General features: G+C 44.2%; 2 protein-coding genes across 3 annotated transcripts in view; one reads left to right on the top strand and one right to left on the bottom strand.

The window, feature by feature from the left end:
- Positions 1 to 6614, top strand: part of smc4 (structural maintenance of chromosomes 4) — a 40581-nt gene extending 33967 nt beyond the window's left edge. The window contains exons 19-24 of the mRNA XM_084126248.1: positions 1137 to 1281; positions 1363 to 1536; positions 2324 to 2506; positions 2809 to 3041; positions 4518 to 4701; positions 6286 to 6614. Coding sequence (XP_083982374.1) covers positions 1137 to 1281; positions 1363 to 1536; positions 2324 to 2506; positions 2809 to 3041; positions 4518 to 4701; positions 6286 to 6444 — 1078 coding nt within the window. The 3' untranslated portion in view covers positions 6445 to 6614. The remainder of the gene's footprint in view (positions 1 to 1136; positions 1282 to 1362; positions 1537 to 2323; positions 2507 to 2808; positions 3042 to 4517; positions 4702 to 6285) is intronic.
- A 49-nt stretch (positions 6615 to 6663) lies between these two features.
- trim59 (tripartite motif containing 59) lies at positions 6664 to 10919 on the bottom strand. 2 transcript variants are annotated; one of them, XM_084126249.1, is made up of 2 exons: positions 10834 to 10919; positions 6664 to 8759 (listed from the first exon to the last, which is right to left on the bottom strand). In XM_084126249.1, the coding sequence occupies exon 2, from the start codon at positions 8743 to 8745 to the stop codon at positions 7600 to 7602; it is 1146 nt and encodes a 381-aa protein (XP_083982375.1). In that variant the 5' UTR covers positions 8746 to 8759; positions 10834 to 10919; the 3' UTR covers positions 6664 to 7599. The 2 variants fall into 2 exon arrangements, with proteins under 2 accessions (XP_083982375.1, XP_083982376.1); XM_084126250.1 differs by having other exon boundaries at positions 6664 to 8762; positions 10834 to 10873.
- Between the last annotated feature and the right edge of the window lie 7430 nt (positions 10920 to 18349).

Genomic DNA, 18349 nt, shown 5'->3' on the forward strand with positions numbered 1-18349 from the left:
GGCAGTCTAGCAACTCTCCATAGACTTTCGAGCTGCAAAAACCTAAATTGGGTCAGGCCAATCACGTCGTGTATAGAGTAGGCGGGGCGGGCTTAACATATGACGACAGAGTTGCGACGGCTCCCTCCCACGCTGCTACTTGAAAACAAAGAATGGCGGCTGCTGGAGAACATCTTTCGAATGGGCTTTGTCCGTGACTCTGGAGGACTTGGAGTTAAGCTTTTCTTTGAGAAAAGAGCAAAGAATGGCACTTAAGTCATTCTTAAAAAAAGGAAGATGTGTTCGTAGTTTTGCCGGCCAGAATTAAAAGTTGAATCTATCAACTAGCTCCGCTGTTGGGAAAACGCTCTGGTTGGTTGAAGCGCTGTCCTATTGTGTGCAGAGGGAATTTGAAAGACAGCCGTTTATCCCGGCCCTCGGATTGAGCGTGTCTATGGAGAGTTGCCAGACCTAACATCTTGATGTAGGTCTGGCTTGCCAGGCTAGTTAATATTGTGAGATTTTGCTCTGTTTTGTCAACGAAAATAGATCAAAACACACAATCACAGCTGAACCGCTGCGCATCTCTGAGGAAACATGGGTGTTTCCTTTATGAACGAGTCTGCGTGTTCAAACGAATCTAGCGAGTCAATGATTCAATGACCCATTCATTTAAGTTGATGAAAACATGATGGATTCGTGATCGAGTTTCACATGTGAATGGGTTTCATTTACTGCCACGACCTTGCAGCGCAAATAATATCTGAAATTTATATAAAATAGCACAGTTTACTCAGAATTCACCCTTTACATGCAAATCGCCGTGTTTCATTGCTGAATGATTCAGCGTTTTGAACGAATCAGTTGAGTTAATGATTCAATGACCCATTTAAGTTGATAAACTTTTTTTTTTTTTTAAGTTTAAGGGGGGCGTGACCAAGAAAGTTTGAAAAACCACTGAACTTTAAAGTAAAACCGCAGATAAAACATCTCAATTAATCCCAGCCCATGCAAGAAGAGTGTGCTATTAACCCCTTCATGAGCTCTACTGAACTCACCCTCATGTAAATCTGTGGGATGAGCTTGACTGAGAGGACTGGGTTTGTAGAGAGCCAGTTGATCCGTTTCAGACGTGCTTTTGTCCTGTGTTGCGGCAGTAACCTGAAGAAGTCTGAGGAGAGCGTGTCTCAGCTGGAGAAGGAGATGGGCGAGAACGAGAAGCTGATGGAGGAGCTGACGGAGCAGCTGAAGAAGCTGGAGGAGCAGGCCGGAGAGATCATGCAGACCTACCAGCAGGCCGAGGTACTTACTGGTCCATCCTCTGGCTCAGACTGTCAGCACGGCAAGGGCTGAGAGTGTGTGTGTGTGTGTGTGTGTGTGTAGGAAGCTCTGCCGGAGGTCCAGGAGCAGCACCGCGGCGTCCTTCAGGAGATCAAGGCCCTCCAGGAGCAGGAGCACGCGCTGCAGAAAGAGTCTCTGAGCGTTCGGCTGAAGGTGGAGCACATCGACACGGCCATCGCTGAGTGCCACAACAAGATCCGGCACTGGGAGAAGGAGGTACTGAGCCCACACACACACACCTCTGACAACACCTGCAGCAGCAGCACTGGGAATGTGTGTGTTCAGATGCGTTTATATGTAATCTGAATCTCAGCTAATCGATGTCAGCTGCTAATCATTAAACCGGAGTTTGACTGTCCAGTGTAGACGGCATCATTGATCATAACGGGTGTTAGAAAAGTAAAAGCTGCCTCACAAAACAAGTATTTTAATCTTGTTAATCAACATGAATCGCGATCACAATATCAAGAGCCATTGACTTTTATTTGGTGCTGGGCAACGATTAATCTCATCCAAATAAAAGTTTGTGTTTACATAATTATATATGTGTGTGTGTGTACTGTGTATAATTATTTTGTATATATAAATACACACACATGAATGTATATATTAGATATATCAGCATGTATATGCTATATTATTTTAATTGATATTATTATAATATGTAAACACACACTTTTATTTTGGATGTGATTAATCGTTGCACAGCCCAACTTTTATTATTTTGTAGTTGCAACTATATGGAGTCGATACCCATAATTCACCGCTCATGGCATAATTAAGTTCCCTGAACACAGTTTTCTGTAGACTAAGTCCATAAGAGCTTTAACGCAGATATTTTAGTAACGATGTCTGATATGGAGTGTGTTTGTGTGAACACATGACCTCTGTGGTTTGTCTACGGTCCTGTGGATTCCTCCTCTTTTACCCATTATAGGGTGTAATATAGTGTTGTTTAAGGTGAGTAAAAGGCCGTCTGCCTCCTCTCTCGCCTCACGCTCAGGCCGGCCGGCTGTCTCTGCACCCCCTGGATGGCTCGCCGTCAGAAGAGCTGCCCGCCCTGAGCCCAGAGCAGCTGGAAGACATCGGCAACCCAGACGTCATCAAGAACGAGATCGCTCTGCTGGAGGACCGCTGCACCAACATGAAGCCCAACCTGGGGGCCATCGCAGAGTTCAAGAAGAAGGTGCGTGCTCCTAATCGCCCACCACAGTAATAACAGTGAATGATTGCATGCAACTAACCCTACCCTAACCCTATAGTAGGTACATGTAGTTTATTAATATTACTCAGTACTTAAATGTATAATTACACGGTAACAATGACACCTTAAAATAAAGTGTAACCTTCAAATATAAAGAATGACCTGTATCAGGCCAAATGCTCATATCAGTGCGTCCCTAATTGGACAGCTAAAACCCCTGCTAGGTGAATGAATAACTCAACCTGTGTGTGTGTGTGTGTGTGTGTGTGTGTGTGTGTGTGTAGGAGGAGCTGTACCTGCAGAGAGTGGCGGAGCTCGATGACATCACCACACAGAGAGACGGCTTCAAGAGAGGCTGTGAGGACCTTCGCAAGCAGAGGCTGCACGAGTTCATGGCCGGGTTCAACATCATCACCAATAAGCTGAAGGAGAACTACCAGATGCTCACGCTGGGCGGAGACGCGGAGCTGGAGCTGGTGGACAGTCTGGATCCCTTCTCGGAGGGCATCATGTTCAGGTGTCACGTGCTATCACACCACACGCTCTACCAGATAAACTGACTGGCCAACTGTGTAGATGAAAAGAGAAAAGCTTGGCCATACTCACACGGGTACATGCTTTAATAAAGTTATTTTCCAGCTAAAGTTAGCTTTGATACTTTAGAGTCAGACATGTTTGATCTCCTCGGCCCCGGTGGATTCATAATCTGAAGGTCTGTGCCAATTATATACACCCCGTGATTTTCTGTGAAATCCCTCAACTCTGCCCAGTATCTGCAAGACTGGCTGTGACTTTCAGCCACTAGCGTCGACTCCTTCAGGAGTAGGGTTGGGAATCAAAAGCCTGAGGTCAGGAATCAGATACTTGTTGCTAAACTATCGATTCCTTTGTGAGCATTTCACAATGACTTTAAACAATTCACATCCTTAGCGCGCTCACAGAAAACGTTATCGTTAATGTTATTCAGAGCAGCGCCAGGACAGGTATGATGAAAGCGAGGCTGTGAGGGACAGACGTACTCTGTGTTTTCAGTGGTATTCGCTGTACAAAGCTTCTAGATCACTTATTTTCCACAGATCATGTTTGGGGTTTGTTTTGTCTACTGACATTTCTTAGATATTTCAGTAGTGTTTCATCAGCAGATTGGGTAAGCCAGTGGGTAAGTTGTGTCAAAAGGGAGACCCACTGTCTTAGACTTTGAAAACCCCTGGACTAGACGGTGTTGTGTTAGCGGCCCCTAAGTTAATAACTAATGATCTTCACAACGGAAGTGAATCAACCAAACTAACTTTAGCTGGACAATAACTTTATCCTAGAGCTGCTGTAAAGACAAACAATCTGTTACTGTAATCTCCTATTATCTCTGTAAAGCTGCTTTGAAAGATTCTATATTGTTAAAGCGCTATATAAATGAAGATGACTTGACTAAACGTAGGCTCAAAGATGAACTAGTCCTGAACACCAAAGATACATGCCAGTGGAAAACAAGAAACTGTTGATTTGTGAGGAGAACATCACGTTTATTTTCTAAAATAAAACTGACACCTCAATATTGCAATAAAAAGGCCATAAACCATTATCCTTCAGAAAGGCATCATCAATATAACGGATAAATAAAATAATGTTATGTAACATGAAATGGTCAAAGCCTACTTGCACTGGACGTGCTGGTTTCGGCCTCATCTCATATATGAGACGCCTGCGATGTACTCAAGTACAGAGTAAAAGTTGCTAATATCTTTGATATGCAGTAAAACTACAAAGTAGCCAAAAAGATTCTTAAGTACAGTAACTAATTACATTTACTCCAGTACTTTACACACCACTGCTGAAGAGATGCGTGCCTGTCCCTCTCAGCCTCACCTTCATCTCTGTCAGTAATCTGAGAATAAGGTCTATTGGGTCATGTATCACTGTGGCTCTTCTCTGGTCCCGGCCGGTCCTCCCCTGAGCGATGTCTTGACGGCTCTGCTGTTGTCCTGTGTGCTCCTAGTGTGCGTCCTCCTAAGAAGAGCTGGAAGAAGATCTACAACCTGTCGGGAGGAGAGAAGACGCTCAGCTCTCTGGCGCTGGTGTTCGCCCTGCACCACTTCAAGCCCACGCCGCTCTACTTCATGGACGAGATCGACGCCGCCCTCGACTTCAAGAACGTCTCCATCGTGGCCTGCTACATCTACGTATGTGCACTCACCACACACACTATCTTATAACACCAGCATGATTTCAGTGGGTGGGACATATACCAGTTTAAATGATACACCACTAGAAGACTTTAACTGGTTTCTGCTAGTGTATTTACTCGCTCACAGAAACCCTGTCAGCTGTGGGGGTGTAACATGGTGCCACTCGGTCCCAGACTGCATCGGTTTAAAACTTTTACATTGGAAAATAAATGACAATCATTTATTTTTTTTAAATGTTTTTAACATTTTAACAGCAGTGCATGACTATCCAGCAAAATAAATGAACTCGGACACTAAGATCCACGGGAGCTCAGTGATGCACAGTCTTAAATTAGATTCTTTTTAAATTTAAGGCCGTAAAAGCACATACATTTTTTTCTTATAGTAATATAACTACTAGGGCTGTGAAACGATTAATCGTGATTAATCGCATCCAAAATAAAAGTTTGTGTTCACATAATATATGTGTGTGTGTACTGTGCATAATTATTTTGTATATATAAATACACACACATGCATGTATATATTTAAGAAATATTTGCTTAAATATACTGTATATGTATTATATGTAATTTGTTTTATAAATAAATATAAATATTTTATATATAAATAACACATTTTTCTTAAATATTTACATGCATGTGTGTGTATTTATATATACAAAATAATTATGCACAGTACACACATTATGTGAACAAACTTTTATTTTGGATGCGATTAATCGTTTCACAGCCCTAATAACTACATATGATATAAATAAACCACATGAGAGAGACTGCAGTTTTCCCCAGCACAATTGCAAATGTAATATTTATTTTATACAACAGTTAAATGAACAATTTAAAATTGTGACACAATTTTGTCAGTATCATTTATTTTTCCTTTTATTTCACAGATGAAAATTTCTAAATGAAACCGTAGCAGAACCGAGTCTCCATGCAACCGATCATTTTTACTGACGGAATCCACGTTTTGAACGAATCTGTGTAATTAATGATACTGTGGCCCATCACTGTGGGAACGACTCCCTCAACTCACTTTTTAAGACAGTGACTTGCTGCCACCTACCTGTGGTTTTAGTTTCATATTTAAAGTACTCTTTAATTAACAAGTTAAAAATTAAGGTGCAAAGATGGATTTTGCTGATAATGATTTCAGTTGACTGGTAACGGCCCTATACTGTGATTCTTCTAATAGGCTACGTTTAGAAATGATGTCCGTATATGGGTGAAAATGCCCCAGCACAAAAACACACATCAACTGAAACCACACACGGAAGTAGTCAGATCTCTGGTGAATCCCACTCACCAAACACATGATCGTTCTGGGTCTGCCACGGGCCAAAACACACACATTACACTTGAAATCAGTTGCTGTCAGCATCCTTTCATTAGCTGTGCAGCATTCAGTGTCATCCTAAACTAAATTCAGTGCAAGCCTGAAAACAGTGCGCACTCATCAATAATATGCTGAAAATGAGTGTAACCGAATCACTGATTGTTCAGGAAAATCACCATCAGTTACACTGGAGATAAAAACAGAACGGCTGTAACTGTCATCTTTCCCACATCGTTTCAGGAACAAACCAAGAATGCTCAGTTCATCATCATCTCCCTGAGGAACAACATGTTCGAGATGGCCGACCGTCTCATTGGCATCTACAAGACACACAACACCACCAAGAACGTGGCCATCAACCCCAAGACCATCGTCCTGCGCGAGATCGAGACGGCCTGAGAGATCGCTCCTCTCACAGGTCCATCCCTCATCTTTCTGCTCTCTCCTTTAACCTCTTTTACATACAGTGACTTTTTACTATAGTATAATAGGTGTAACATGCAATGTTATCATGTTCTCACTGCACTGCAGCTGGATGTTTTAAATAAACATTAAATTTACTGCTTTGAGTTCTGTGGCACGTGTACGTCTTTACCACAACACAATAAGCACTTGATGTTTTGAGACACTTCCAGTCTTAAATGACCAGAAGAAAGTTTTATTCATCTTCAGCGCTGAAACCACTGAACATGATCTGAGCGATCAAAGGGGTTGACATTCGTGTTTCTTTAGGTGACAATTATTACTGAAAGCAAAGACTGAATGGAAAAATTAGGAATGTACAAACGGTTCATAAAAGTAGGTCCTAAATATGTTGAAAGATGTATTCCGGCATCTCATTGTGCTCATGTAGTCAGTGGGGTCCATGCAGTGCCGTCTGATGCATCATGGGTAATGTAGTTTTTATGCTGAGCAGCTGGTGTTCAAGGGGTCGTGCCATGAGGAATCAAGATTGCCCTGATCTTCTGAGAGGTCATTGTACTATAAAAGAAGTTCAAGACTTCAAAAATACCAACATCCTTAACTAATTTATTATAACTTTTTAAAATTATTTGAACCTCAAGCAACATGAGTAATGTTGTGACCCCTTTAACCCTTTCCCCAGTTTTCTGGGTATCCGAGTTTCCCCTGTTATACGGCAGGGGGCGCTATTACACATCTAATGAAAGAGTACAGCATCTCCTGATCAGAACACAGGAGAAGAAACAACATGGGATATCATATTCGTGTGTAAAATAACGTGAACATCAACATAAAACAACATATAAATCTAAACTGCCTAATGTTACTGAATGAAATGTCGACCCAGGACTGAAGCTTTGAGGTGTTGATGGACTCGATCTAAAACATCTGTGTTTTCATCATCTCTGAACATGATTTTCTCAGATTTTTTGCTCAAAATGTTGCTTTTTTTTATGAAACCCACATTCAAGTGTTGAAATACAATGTTTTGTTTAAAAGCAGAGGCTCTGTTCTTTTGATCTATTGCATGTTCAGATATGTATACAACAAAATGAAATGAGCAAAACAAATGTGTGCAAAAGGTTTGTAAGGTCAAACCAGAGTGTTGAGAAAGCTGAGCAGATGCTGGTAGATGTGTGCTCCTAAAGTGTGTAGTGTCATGATGGTGTTGTGTATGGGACAGAAGAGGAGCGGTTCTTCAGCATGACGGAGAGCGCAGTGATGCACACACAGGCCCGTGAGCAGCAGCATCAGGATCATCATCAGGACCGCAGCCGATGGAGACGAGCGGAGGCGCCGGCGCTGAGATCGACCCGCAGCCGGACCGCAGATCTCCGGGACGGGCCCATCTCCCAGTCCTCTGAGGCTCAGGCCACACCAGTGCTCCTGGAGGAAGGGCTCGGCCCGCGGCGTCAGCGGGACACTGGGGATCTCCGGCAGCGGTGTCTGGATCAGAGCCTCCACTCGCTCCCTCAGCTCACACACCGCCTCCAGATACACCAGCGGACTGTCCTCGCGCTCCACGCCGGAGCTGAGCGCCATCACCGCGCCGTGCTCCTCCTGCAGCCGCTTCAGCTGCTCGATGAGCGGGTCGTACGCGCACGCCAGCCGAACGCTCGCCCGCTCCAGAGCCTGCAGGAACTCGTCCCTCTTCTGAGCCAAGATGAGCTCCAGGTTCTGGAAGAACTGGGCTGTGAACTCGCGGTCGTCCTGGATCAGCGCCTCGCTCCGCTGCTTCTCCAGCTGTAGGCGCTGTGCGAGCGCGCAGACGTCCCCCCAGCGCTCTCCGCTCAGCCACTCCATGAGCCGGGCCTGTCCCGCGCGCTCCCTCGCGTACGCCGTCTGGAGGTCGTCGATGGCGTGTCCTCGGTGCCGGCCGACGGTGAGGCAGACGCCGCAGATGAGCTGCCGGTCCTGGACGCAGTAGACGTTGAGCGGCTGCGGGGGGTGCTCGGGGCAGGCGGGTGAGCGGGGCCGCTGGTACTTCTCCACGATGGCGCTCAGGCACACGTTGGTGGGCAGCGCGTCCAGGCCGTTGGTGGGCAGCTCCGCCACGCTGCGGCAGCTCGGGCACTTGAGCGGCAGGCGCAGCGGACGCCAGACGGACACCTCCACGGACGCCTGCATCACGCTCTCCAGGCAGCTCTTGCAGAAGGTGTGTGAGCAGGGCAAGACCCGCGGGTCTGTGAAGAGGCCGTAGCACACCGAACACGTCAGATCCTCCTCCAGATCCTCCATGGCGGCGGTGGATCCTGCTGAGGGATGGGGAAGCGGCATTAGTGCATGTGTTGGTCCTTGGGTTTCATCTCAGTATGTCATGTTTATCTGTACGTTTGGCTGTTGAACTGTCAGTTAAGGCTTGATTTTCATTAAAGGGGTCCTATAATGACCTTTTCACAAGATGTAAAATCATTCTCTGATGTCTGAAGTGTGTATGTAAAGTTTTATCTCAAAATACCCCACAGATCATTTATTATAGCATGTTAAAATTGTCACTTTTTGAGGGTGAGCAAAAACAAACTTTTTGTGTGCGTCACTTTAAATGCAAATGAGCTGCTGCTCCCGGCACAGGGGGCGGAGCTTCAAGAGCTTGTGTGTGTGTAGCTCCGATTACCACGCACACACTGAACATTTTAAGAACTTTTAGCCTTTTATGTTCAAACCAGAGTCAGATAATGCCATGTTTTATTACTGAGTGATTCACCGTTTTGAACGAATCGGTTGAGTCAAAGATTCAATGACCCATTCATAAACAACTACCTCATTCTTGAATGAATCACCTGTTTGAATGAATCGTTTGAATAATGATTCAGTGACTCACTCATTAAGACGGTCATCTGTCGCCATCTACTGGCAGTTTAGTTTCGTGTTTAAAAGTATCATTCTTTCCAACATTTATTTTTTGTAAATTAAAAAAATTGATTGGTAACAGCCCTATAGTGTCTTATTATTCTAATTAAATTTATTGATCAAATTTAAGAATTTTAAATGAAAAATGAAGCATATATTTAAAATGATTAGGGGAAAATGGCGTTTATAAAGGTTAAAATATCATGAATATGTAGATTTTAATATATCAAAGCTGACTGAACACTGATGAGAACATTGCTTCAGAATAAATTACATTTACAACACAAAAAAAATCTATTTTTTTCTGGATAAGCAAATGTTTTACTCGGACAAGTGAATGACTGATTTACTTCTCCGAAGGACAAGCACATGAAAGGCTTAATGTCGAGCTCTGAATAAGACTTCCGTTCATCTTCAAAGCGCAAACATGTTTTAATGAAACCTGACAGATTTCTGTCCCTCCATTGAAAGTTCATTCACTCGAATCCTTGACAAGCTCATAAAGGGATGGTGAAAGTAATCCATATGAGGTGAGCGGCTTAATGCTAAAGTTTGGCCAACGCAAGCTCAGGTTTCATTAAGAATACCTTAATTTGTGTCTTGAAGATTAATGTAAGTCATATGGGTTTGGAACTACATGAGAGTAATTAATGACTGAATTTACTTCTTTTTTTTGTGAGCTATTCCTTTAACAGGATTTTTCTTTTGTGCTGGTTTTTAAAAGGTCACATTAATTTTGTATTGAGTCTTTTTCAGCCATTTAAATACCTTTTTATCCTGGTCAAAGAGTCTTATTAAAATATATATACATTTATACTTCATTGTTTAACACTATCAGCAAGACGGCAGTCTTGATATTTTATTCCTGTCATTTCCATCACAGAATGAAGGGTGATGTGAGATGTGGAGGAAATGACGCAGGAATGTCCAAAATGTTAGTAAACAAATTTAATTAATGAGTGTGAATATTGTTTCGAGAGTTCAGTGTCAAAGTCTATCCATAACTGAAGAAATGAATTGAAGAATATAAAATGTCTTCTTACATCAGTGAGTTATTGCATGTTTATAAAGCACAATAACGATGGAAATGTATATTTGTTTGTTTTACTGTAACGTTAGTCGAGACTTGAATCAACTCGCGATCATAATCAACTGCAGTGAATTGTGACAACTTGCCCCGGTGTGTCCTGCACAGCTGTGTTGAGAAGGTGATACAACAGGAAGTCGTGAACCGCTTAATACAAGCAAAACAAGACAGTTCAACATCAGAACTCTATGTATACATTAATTTAACACGGGTACGTAATATATGTAGTGACGTATTGATGTTGAAAATAACGTGACATTTGAAACAAAAACTAGCAAAAGTTCTTCAAACACCTTAAGCGCGCTATTGCATACACATATCAGGACTCTCAAAATTGCGAAACATTTTTATATCTATTAAAACAGAAATAAGTGCTAATAATAACTGACCGTCATAAACAGCACGAGCCCACCGAAATAAAAACACGACACGCGCATGCGCGTCCTCGCTACTTTCCAGTTTCCACCAATCACATCTCTTGATTCAACACGTCTTGAATGCGACACATGTCACGAGAAACGTGATTGGTGGAAAGTTGCTATTGAATCCCGCAGTCTGTTTTAACAATGTGTGTGTGTGTGTGTGTGTGTGTGTGTGTGTGTGTGTGTGTGTGTGAGAGAGAGAGAGAGAGAGAGAAAGAGATGAAATATTAATCAGTAGTTAATCCTCGCTGTACAATAATACGCCCTCTGGCCAAACTCAGACATCACAGCTTTACTAATTATAAAATATAAGGAATAACTGACAAGGTCTTTGAATAAACAAAAAGCAAAAACGTCCATTATTTTCAATAATTCAGACTTCCGGAATCTTCGGCGTTTTATCCTTAAAACACTTTTGCGTCTTGACCTAGTCTACTTTCTTACCTGGTTTAGAAACAAGGATAAGTGAAAGTATAGGCTACATAAGGTTGCGTTCGTAAATTAAATGTGCTGAAAAGGTGAAAATCGCCTTTCAAGTGTAAGAAAAAAAACAAAACCTTTTTTGTTTAAGTGTGATTGATGGACTAAATAAATGTTATTTTTTGGTATCTTATGTGTATATACGAATACAGCGTAGCCACCAATAATTGAAATAAGCTCTGATAAGAAAGAAACATATTTCGATAAGAAACAAAGTGTCATCTTTCAAATTCTGGCCATTTTATCACGAAATTAAAAAATTAAATATATATATATTGCTCTCTGATGTGGCGCGACAGATCACTGTATACAGTGCTTAATTTGTAAAGTGGGAGGAGGTCCCGGAGCGCAGAGGGGGGGTGGATCCGGCGACTCAAAACGGGGGGTTGGAGGTAACGGAACAAAAAAAACAAAAAAATTACACTGCTTACGTAGCTTCCCCTCACCACAGCTTAACGCATGTGCTGAGGGGGTGCTAGATCATTGACGGGGGGAGCTGCGCAAAACTTGGCCACTAAATATTTAATATTCAGTTATGTTAATGATCACAATTAAACTTTTAATTTTATTAACTTGAACAAGCGCAACGTTGCCCTTCAGATACAACGCGAAAAAACTGTTTACACACATTGCCTACCTACAAGTTACCTGACTGTTAAAACACAACTATTTTTAATGTAAATCTGTCTGTCTATGAGACGATCGTTCATACCATACGATGTCTTAATATAATTTACTTTCATCCATTTTGATTTCCGTGCTTGTTTGGATCCCCCGATTCTATTGGCCGTGCTGGTAATCGTCACAGAGCACAGCGGCAAAAGTTGAACTATTTTGAACTTTGACCGCGGCGTGCGCGTGAGCACGCCAATGATGCGCACCGCTGCGCTGGCGCTTTGGTCGACGCAGCAACAAAACGTCCTTGCGCGGCGCAAGCCATTGAGATGAATGGGTTTTATAGACCACTCCTTCTCCGCCTGACACCGCACCCGAGCTCCAGGACCACTCCTTCTCCGCCTGACACCACACCCGAGCCCCAGGACCACTCCTTCTCCGCCTGACACCGCACCCGAGCCCCAGGACCACTCCGTCTCCGCCTGACACCGCACCCGAGCCCCAGGACCACTCCTTCTCCGCCTGACACCGCACCCGAGCCCCAGGACCACCCCTTCTCCGCCTGACACCGCACCCGAGCCCCAGGACCACCCCTTCTCCGCCTGACACCGCACCCGAGCCCCAGGACCACCCCTTCTCCGCCTGACACCGAGCCCCAGGACCACCCCTTCTCCGCCTGACACCGCACCCGAGCCCCAGGACCACTCCTCCTCCGCCTGACACCGCACCCGAGCCCCAGGACCACCCCTTCTCCGCCTGACACCGCACCCGAGCCCCAGGACCACCCCTTCTCCGCCTGACACCGAGCCCCAGGACCACTCCTTCACCGCCTGACACCGCACCCGAGCCCCAGGACCACCCCTTCTCCGCCTGACACCGAGCCCCAGGACCACTCCTTCTCCGCCTGACACTGCACCCGAGCCCCAGGACCACCCCTTCTCCGCCTGACACCGCACCCGAGCCCCAGGACCACCCCTTCTCCGCCTGACACCGAGCCCCAGGACCACTCCTTCACTGCCTGACACCGCACCCGAGCCCCAGGACCACTCCTTCTCCGCCTGACACCGCACCCGAGCCCCAGGACCACCCCTTCTCCGCCTGACACCGCACCCGAGCCCCAGGACCACCCCTTCTCCGCCTGACACCGCACCCGAGCCCCAGGACCACCCCTTCTCCGCCTGACACCGCACCCGAGCCCCAGGACCACCCCTTCTCCGCCTGACACCGCACCCGAGCCCCAGGACCACTCCTTCTCCGCCTGACACCGCACCTGAGCCCCAGGACCACCCCTTCTCCGCCTGACACCGCACCCAAGCCCCAGGACCACCCCTTCTCCGCCTGACACCAGGACCACCCCTTCTCCGCCTGACACCGAGCCCCAGGACCACTCCTTCACCGCCTGACACCGCACCCGAGCCCCAGGACCACCCCTTCTCCGCCTGACACCGAGCCCCAGGACCACTCCTTCACCGCCTGACACCGCACCCGAGCCCCAGGACCACCCCTTCTCCGCCTGACACCGAGCCCCAGGACCACTCCTTCTCCGCCTGACACTGCACCCAAGCCCCAGGACCACCCCTTCTCCGCCTGACACCGCACCCGAGCCCCAGGACCACCCCTTCTCCGCCTGACACCGCACCCGAGCCCCAGGACCACCCCTTCTCCGCCTGACACCGAGCCCCAGGACCACTCCTTCACCACCTGACACCGCACCCGAGCCCCAGGACCACTCCTTCTCCGCCTGACACTGCACCCGAGCCCCAGGACCACCCCTTCTCCGCCTGACACCGCACCCGAGCCCCAGGACCACTCCTCCTCCACCTGACACCGCACCCGAGCCCCAGGACCACTCCTTCTCCGCCTGACACTGCACCCGAGCCCCAGGACCACCCCTTCTCCGCCTGACACCGAGCCCCAGGACCACTCCTCCTCCACCTGACACCGCACCCGAGCCCCAGGACCACCCCTTCTCCGCCTGACACCGAGCCCCAGGACCACCCCTTCTCCGCCTGACACTGCACCCGAGCCCCAGGACCACCCCTTCTCCGCCTGACACTGCACCCGAGCCCCAGGACCACCCCTTCTCCGCCTGACACCGCACCCGAGCCCCAGGACCACCCCTTCTCCGCCTGACACCGCACCCGAGCCCCAGGACCACCCCTTCTCCTCCTGACACCGCACCCGAGCCCCAGGACCACCCCTTCTCCGCCTGACACCGCACCCGAGCCCCAGGACCACCCCTTCTCCACCTGACACCAGGACCACCCCTTCTCCGCCTGACACCGCACCCGAGCCCCAGGACCACCCCTTCACCGCCTGACACCGCACCCGAGCCCCAGGACCACCCATTCTCCGCCTGACACCAGGACCACCCCTTCTCCGCCTGACACCGCACCCGAGCCCCAGGACCACCCCTTCTCCGCCTGACACCAGGACCACCCCTTCTCCGCCTGACACCAGGACCACCCCTTCTCCGCCTGACACCGCACCCGAGCCCCAGGACCACCCCTTCTCCGCCTGACACCGCACCCGAGCCCCAGGACCACCCCTTCTCCGCCTGACACCGCACCCAAGCCCCATTATATCAAAATAATAACGTTATTTTTACTTTATATTTACTTAACGTATTTTTTTTATTTTTTTTTAGACCTTGGCTATATATGATCTGAAGTAACTAGCTACTTGAGTAGTTTTTTCATTGGATACTTTTTTACTCTTACTCAAGTAACTATTAAGATTATTACTTTTACTTTGAGTAAATATTTATATAAGTACTTGTACTTTTACTTGAGTAGGGTGAATTGCCCTAATGTGGGACATTTTTTGCACTTCAGACTTATGTTACATATTGCGATGTGTAGCCAAAACATTAAATCCACACCCAATACCATTTATACCATAAAACCCCCAGGATGTGTCCTAATCAAATCAAAAGAGAAAATTCAGATAACCCATTCATAAGAGAAATTATAGACATATTAGTGCTCTTGTTGCAAGTCGTCAGAGACAATCTGCAGCTTCCTAATGTGGGACAGTTGTGTCCCAAATGTGGGACACTGAAAAATCTATGATAAAAGACCAAAAATCACATTGATACATGTAGAATAGTAAAATCTTATTTTATTTTAGATTCTCCCTTAAATCTTAGTTAGTAATTCTCTTGGTTATGGATGGATGAAACATGGATAACTGAACATCATCAGACCAATAATACAATATTATCTAGTTCAGTTTACTTAATAACAACAAACACAGCTTGAACAAACTTTAATTCATAAACATGCTGTTAACTGTAAAAAATCTGCATTAACAGTATTGTAATATTGCATTACAAGACTAAAACCATGTGAATAACCATGTTTGCCCCACCACACATTTTTGACTCATTGAAGTACTGTCCCACATTAGGCTGATCATGCTGTCCCGGATTTGGAAACCACATTTCCTAATGTGGGACACTAGGAAATTTGATAAAAATATAAAATATACAGTTTATACACACAAAGTTATACTATTTTTTGACGGACAAATATTTCATAAGCATATTAGGCTAAAAAGTAGCAGGATTGCTTTATTTAAAATGTATTCAACTCCTTAATATCAAATTTGTTAAAACTCTATGTCACTAACCTTCGGATGGTCTTCACACAAGGTGCCTCCTGTTTGATGATTGCTCCACCCTCAAATATGGTTGGACATTTGATAAGTCATGTGATTTTGATCACATTACACCACAGGTTTGTCTAACCCATAGTCATTCATGTATTTATGGGGGACCTACAAACACTAGACCTTAGGTGTCCCACATTAGGGCAATTCACCCTACAGTTTTTTTGAGACTCTACCCACCTCTTGTACTTTTACACAACTACTATGTGCTAAAAACTGAAAAAAAATAATAATTCTTTGTACAGATGACAACGTTATCAAAATGATCCCCGTTCACATGGATCCGTAAATCCGTAAATCGACTAATAATGCTCTATTATGCATGCCAGGCAATTAGTTGGGATGTCACTTTGTAAAGGAAGACTGTAGAAAACAGTAATACACTGGCAACCCGGTTGCTGATGCAGTGAAAAAAAACTTGATGTTTCTAGTTTGAATGATTTTGTTTAATTCAGTTATTTTTACTCAAAGAATTTGCTTTAGTGGACTCAAGTGACACAAGTTCCCAGTAATAATGGCAGTCGGCTAATTTAAGGTAGTCAGTTTCCGCAAATGAAATGAGTTAACTTTGTAACAAAGTACAGTAAAGAACTGTAAAATTATCAGTGAATTACTGGGAACCTTTCTGCCAGTATTTTACCTTTAATTTACAGGACATCATGTTATGGGGCTAATTTTAGAGAAATTAATTCATTTACATTTACAGAAAATTATTTGTCATGTTAAAGATAGAGAACTTTCAAATGCTGCTTTTGCAATTTCTGCTTCATTTTTCTAATGCATGTTTCACTTCTGCATCTGGAGCGAGAAGCGGGTGTTTTGATAGTCAGAGTACCTGATCTTGCTCCACTAGCATATTCTCTCCCCCTATATGGGCTTCTTTGTGACACCTGGCTCCTCTCAAGGCTTAGGGTTTATTTGGGACTATATTTGTTGGTAGAGGAGACATGTACAAACTAACCAGTGGCATCTCTCTATATTTCTGATGGGGCACAAGCAATCACATACTCAACTCAACATGAGGACACACACAAACATTTAATCTCAGCACAAAACACCAACAAAATGTGCATGTCATAAAAGTTCAAGAGGCCGTGAAACCGAATCAGAGAACATCAAAAACAGTCCAGCTCACATACACACTACAGCCAACAACACGATAGATGCTGGAAGTGTTGCATTTATCACAATCTAATAGCAAACCAAGGAATCAACAAGTCCCCGTCATCAGTATTGCTTCTGCACATGGAAACAACATCCTCCAAATCTCCCTTGGTAGTTATCAGAAACTACATGTTGCTGTTGGATTCCCGACATTGGATTAGTTGGAGTCCAATGTCCTCCTCACTCAAAAAATTAATTGTTGCCTCTTGTTAAATTTAACGAATTAAAATAAGCAAAAGTAACACGATTGTTTAATATTTTGTCACAAATTAATTTAATTGTGTTCAAACAACCTAATATATTTAAAACTGAAGTTTACTTAATTAATTTGTGTGAAAACTACATGAATCATTTTTGTTGACAACTAACTGGGCAGTGGATCTGTAGTTCCCAGCATGCTTTGCAAGGGACTGCATTAGGAGGGTAAATTTAGGGATTAAAGTGTTATTTTGTGTTTTTCTGTAAATGGAAAGATGTTGTTAATGTTAGTGTTTAATATTCAGTAATGTTAGAAACTTAGAGGACTTTCTGTAATGTTTTTGAATTTTGTGGTTACCATTATGCAGAAGAGTGGCGACTGTGTTTAGTTTAGGGCTGTGGGCACTCAGCATACATGCATTAAACCTCTTTCGCAAAGAAAACCTCTTTACTTTAATTGAACTCTAGTAGCTTCTATCATTGGAAATAACTGTAGAGTCAAAATTGCAAAAATTATAATGTTGGTGATATTAGGCAGGGCAAAAATTAAATGTAGTCAACCTGACAAAACTTTATCTAGCAAGAATGACTAAATGAATTTAAGTTCATACAACAAGATTACGACAAATCATTTCAAACAAATTAGATTTTGTTAGAAAAATGTAATTCATTTTCATGGAAACGTTTTCCTTAATTTAATCAAGTTAGTTCAACAGCTTATTTATTTGAGTGCTTACGTCACGTTGACACACTGTGTCTTCTGGGATCTGACTCCAACTAATCCAATATCAGTCTGACGTCAAATTTTAGAAGAAAATGAAAATTGTGTTGATGTCTAAATAGCAATAGCAACTTTATTTATATTACGAGGAGACCAGGGTAGGAGTAATGTGTTCATGTGTTTTTATCCCCATTAAAAATCTAGCAGCTGAATTCGGAACTTTTTGTAAACGAGAAATTTGTATATAGTCTATTAATGTATGAGCTATAGTTTATAAACTATGAATTAACTTTTTGCAAAGATTTGGAAAAACTTTATTACACTTTATTACATGGCTTGGTTGAATTCTAATGTAGAGTGCGGTGTGTTATTTCTTGATAACAGACGCTGCGAAGTATAACACACCGTTGCCATGAAAAACAGAGCGTTGCTATGGACGCAGGATTCTAACCTTAGAGACGGAACGGACTATTTTCTTTAGCGGAAGCAATACAATCATTTTTAAATCACTAAAGTCCTTTTTAAATCAATATTTTGTGTCAAATTATTGATTTATTTGGTAGGTAGCCATGTAATACGCGGGATATAGCGAATACAACCCCTTCAGGATTCAAGACCTGATCAGCCTGGGGTGTA

This window comes from Abramis brama (assembly GCF_963993115.1).
Source record: "Abramis brama genome assembly, chromosome: 10".
Taxonomy (NCBI): domain Eukaryota; kingdom Metazoa; phylum Chordata; class Actinopteri; order Cypriniformes; family Leuciscidae; genus Abramis; species Abramis brama.

Bases quoted from the DNA above. Each gene is read 5' to 3' on its own strand.
- trim59 (XM_084126249.1), bottom strand. From the start codon at position 8,745: ATGGAGGATCTGGAGGAGGATCTGACGTGTTCGGTGTGCTACGGCCTC.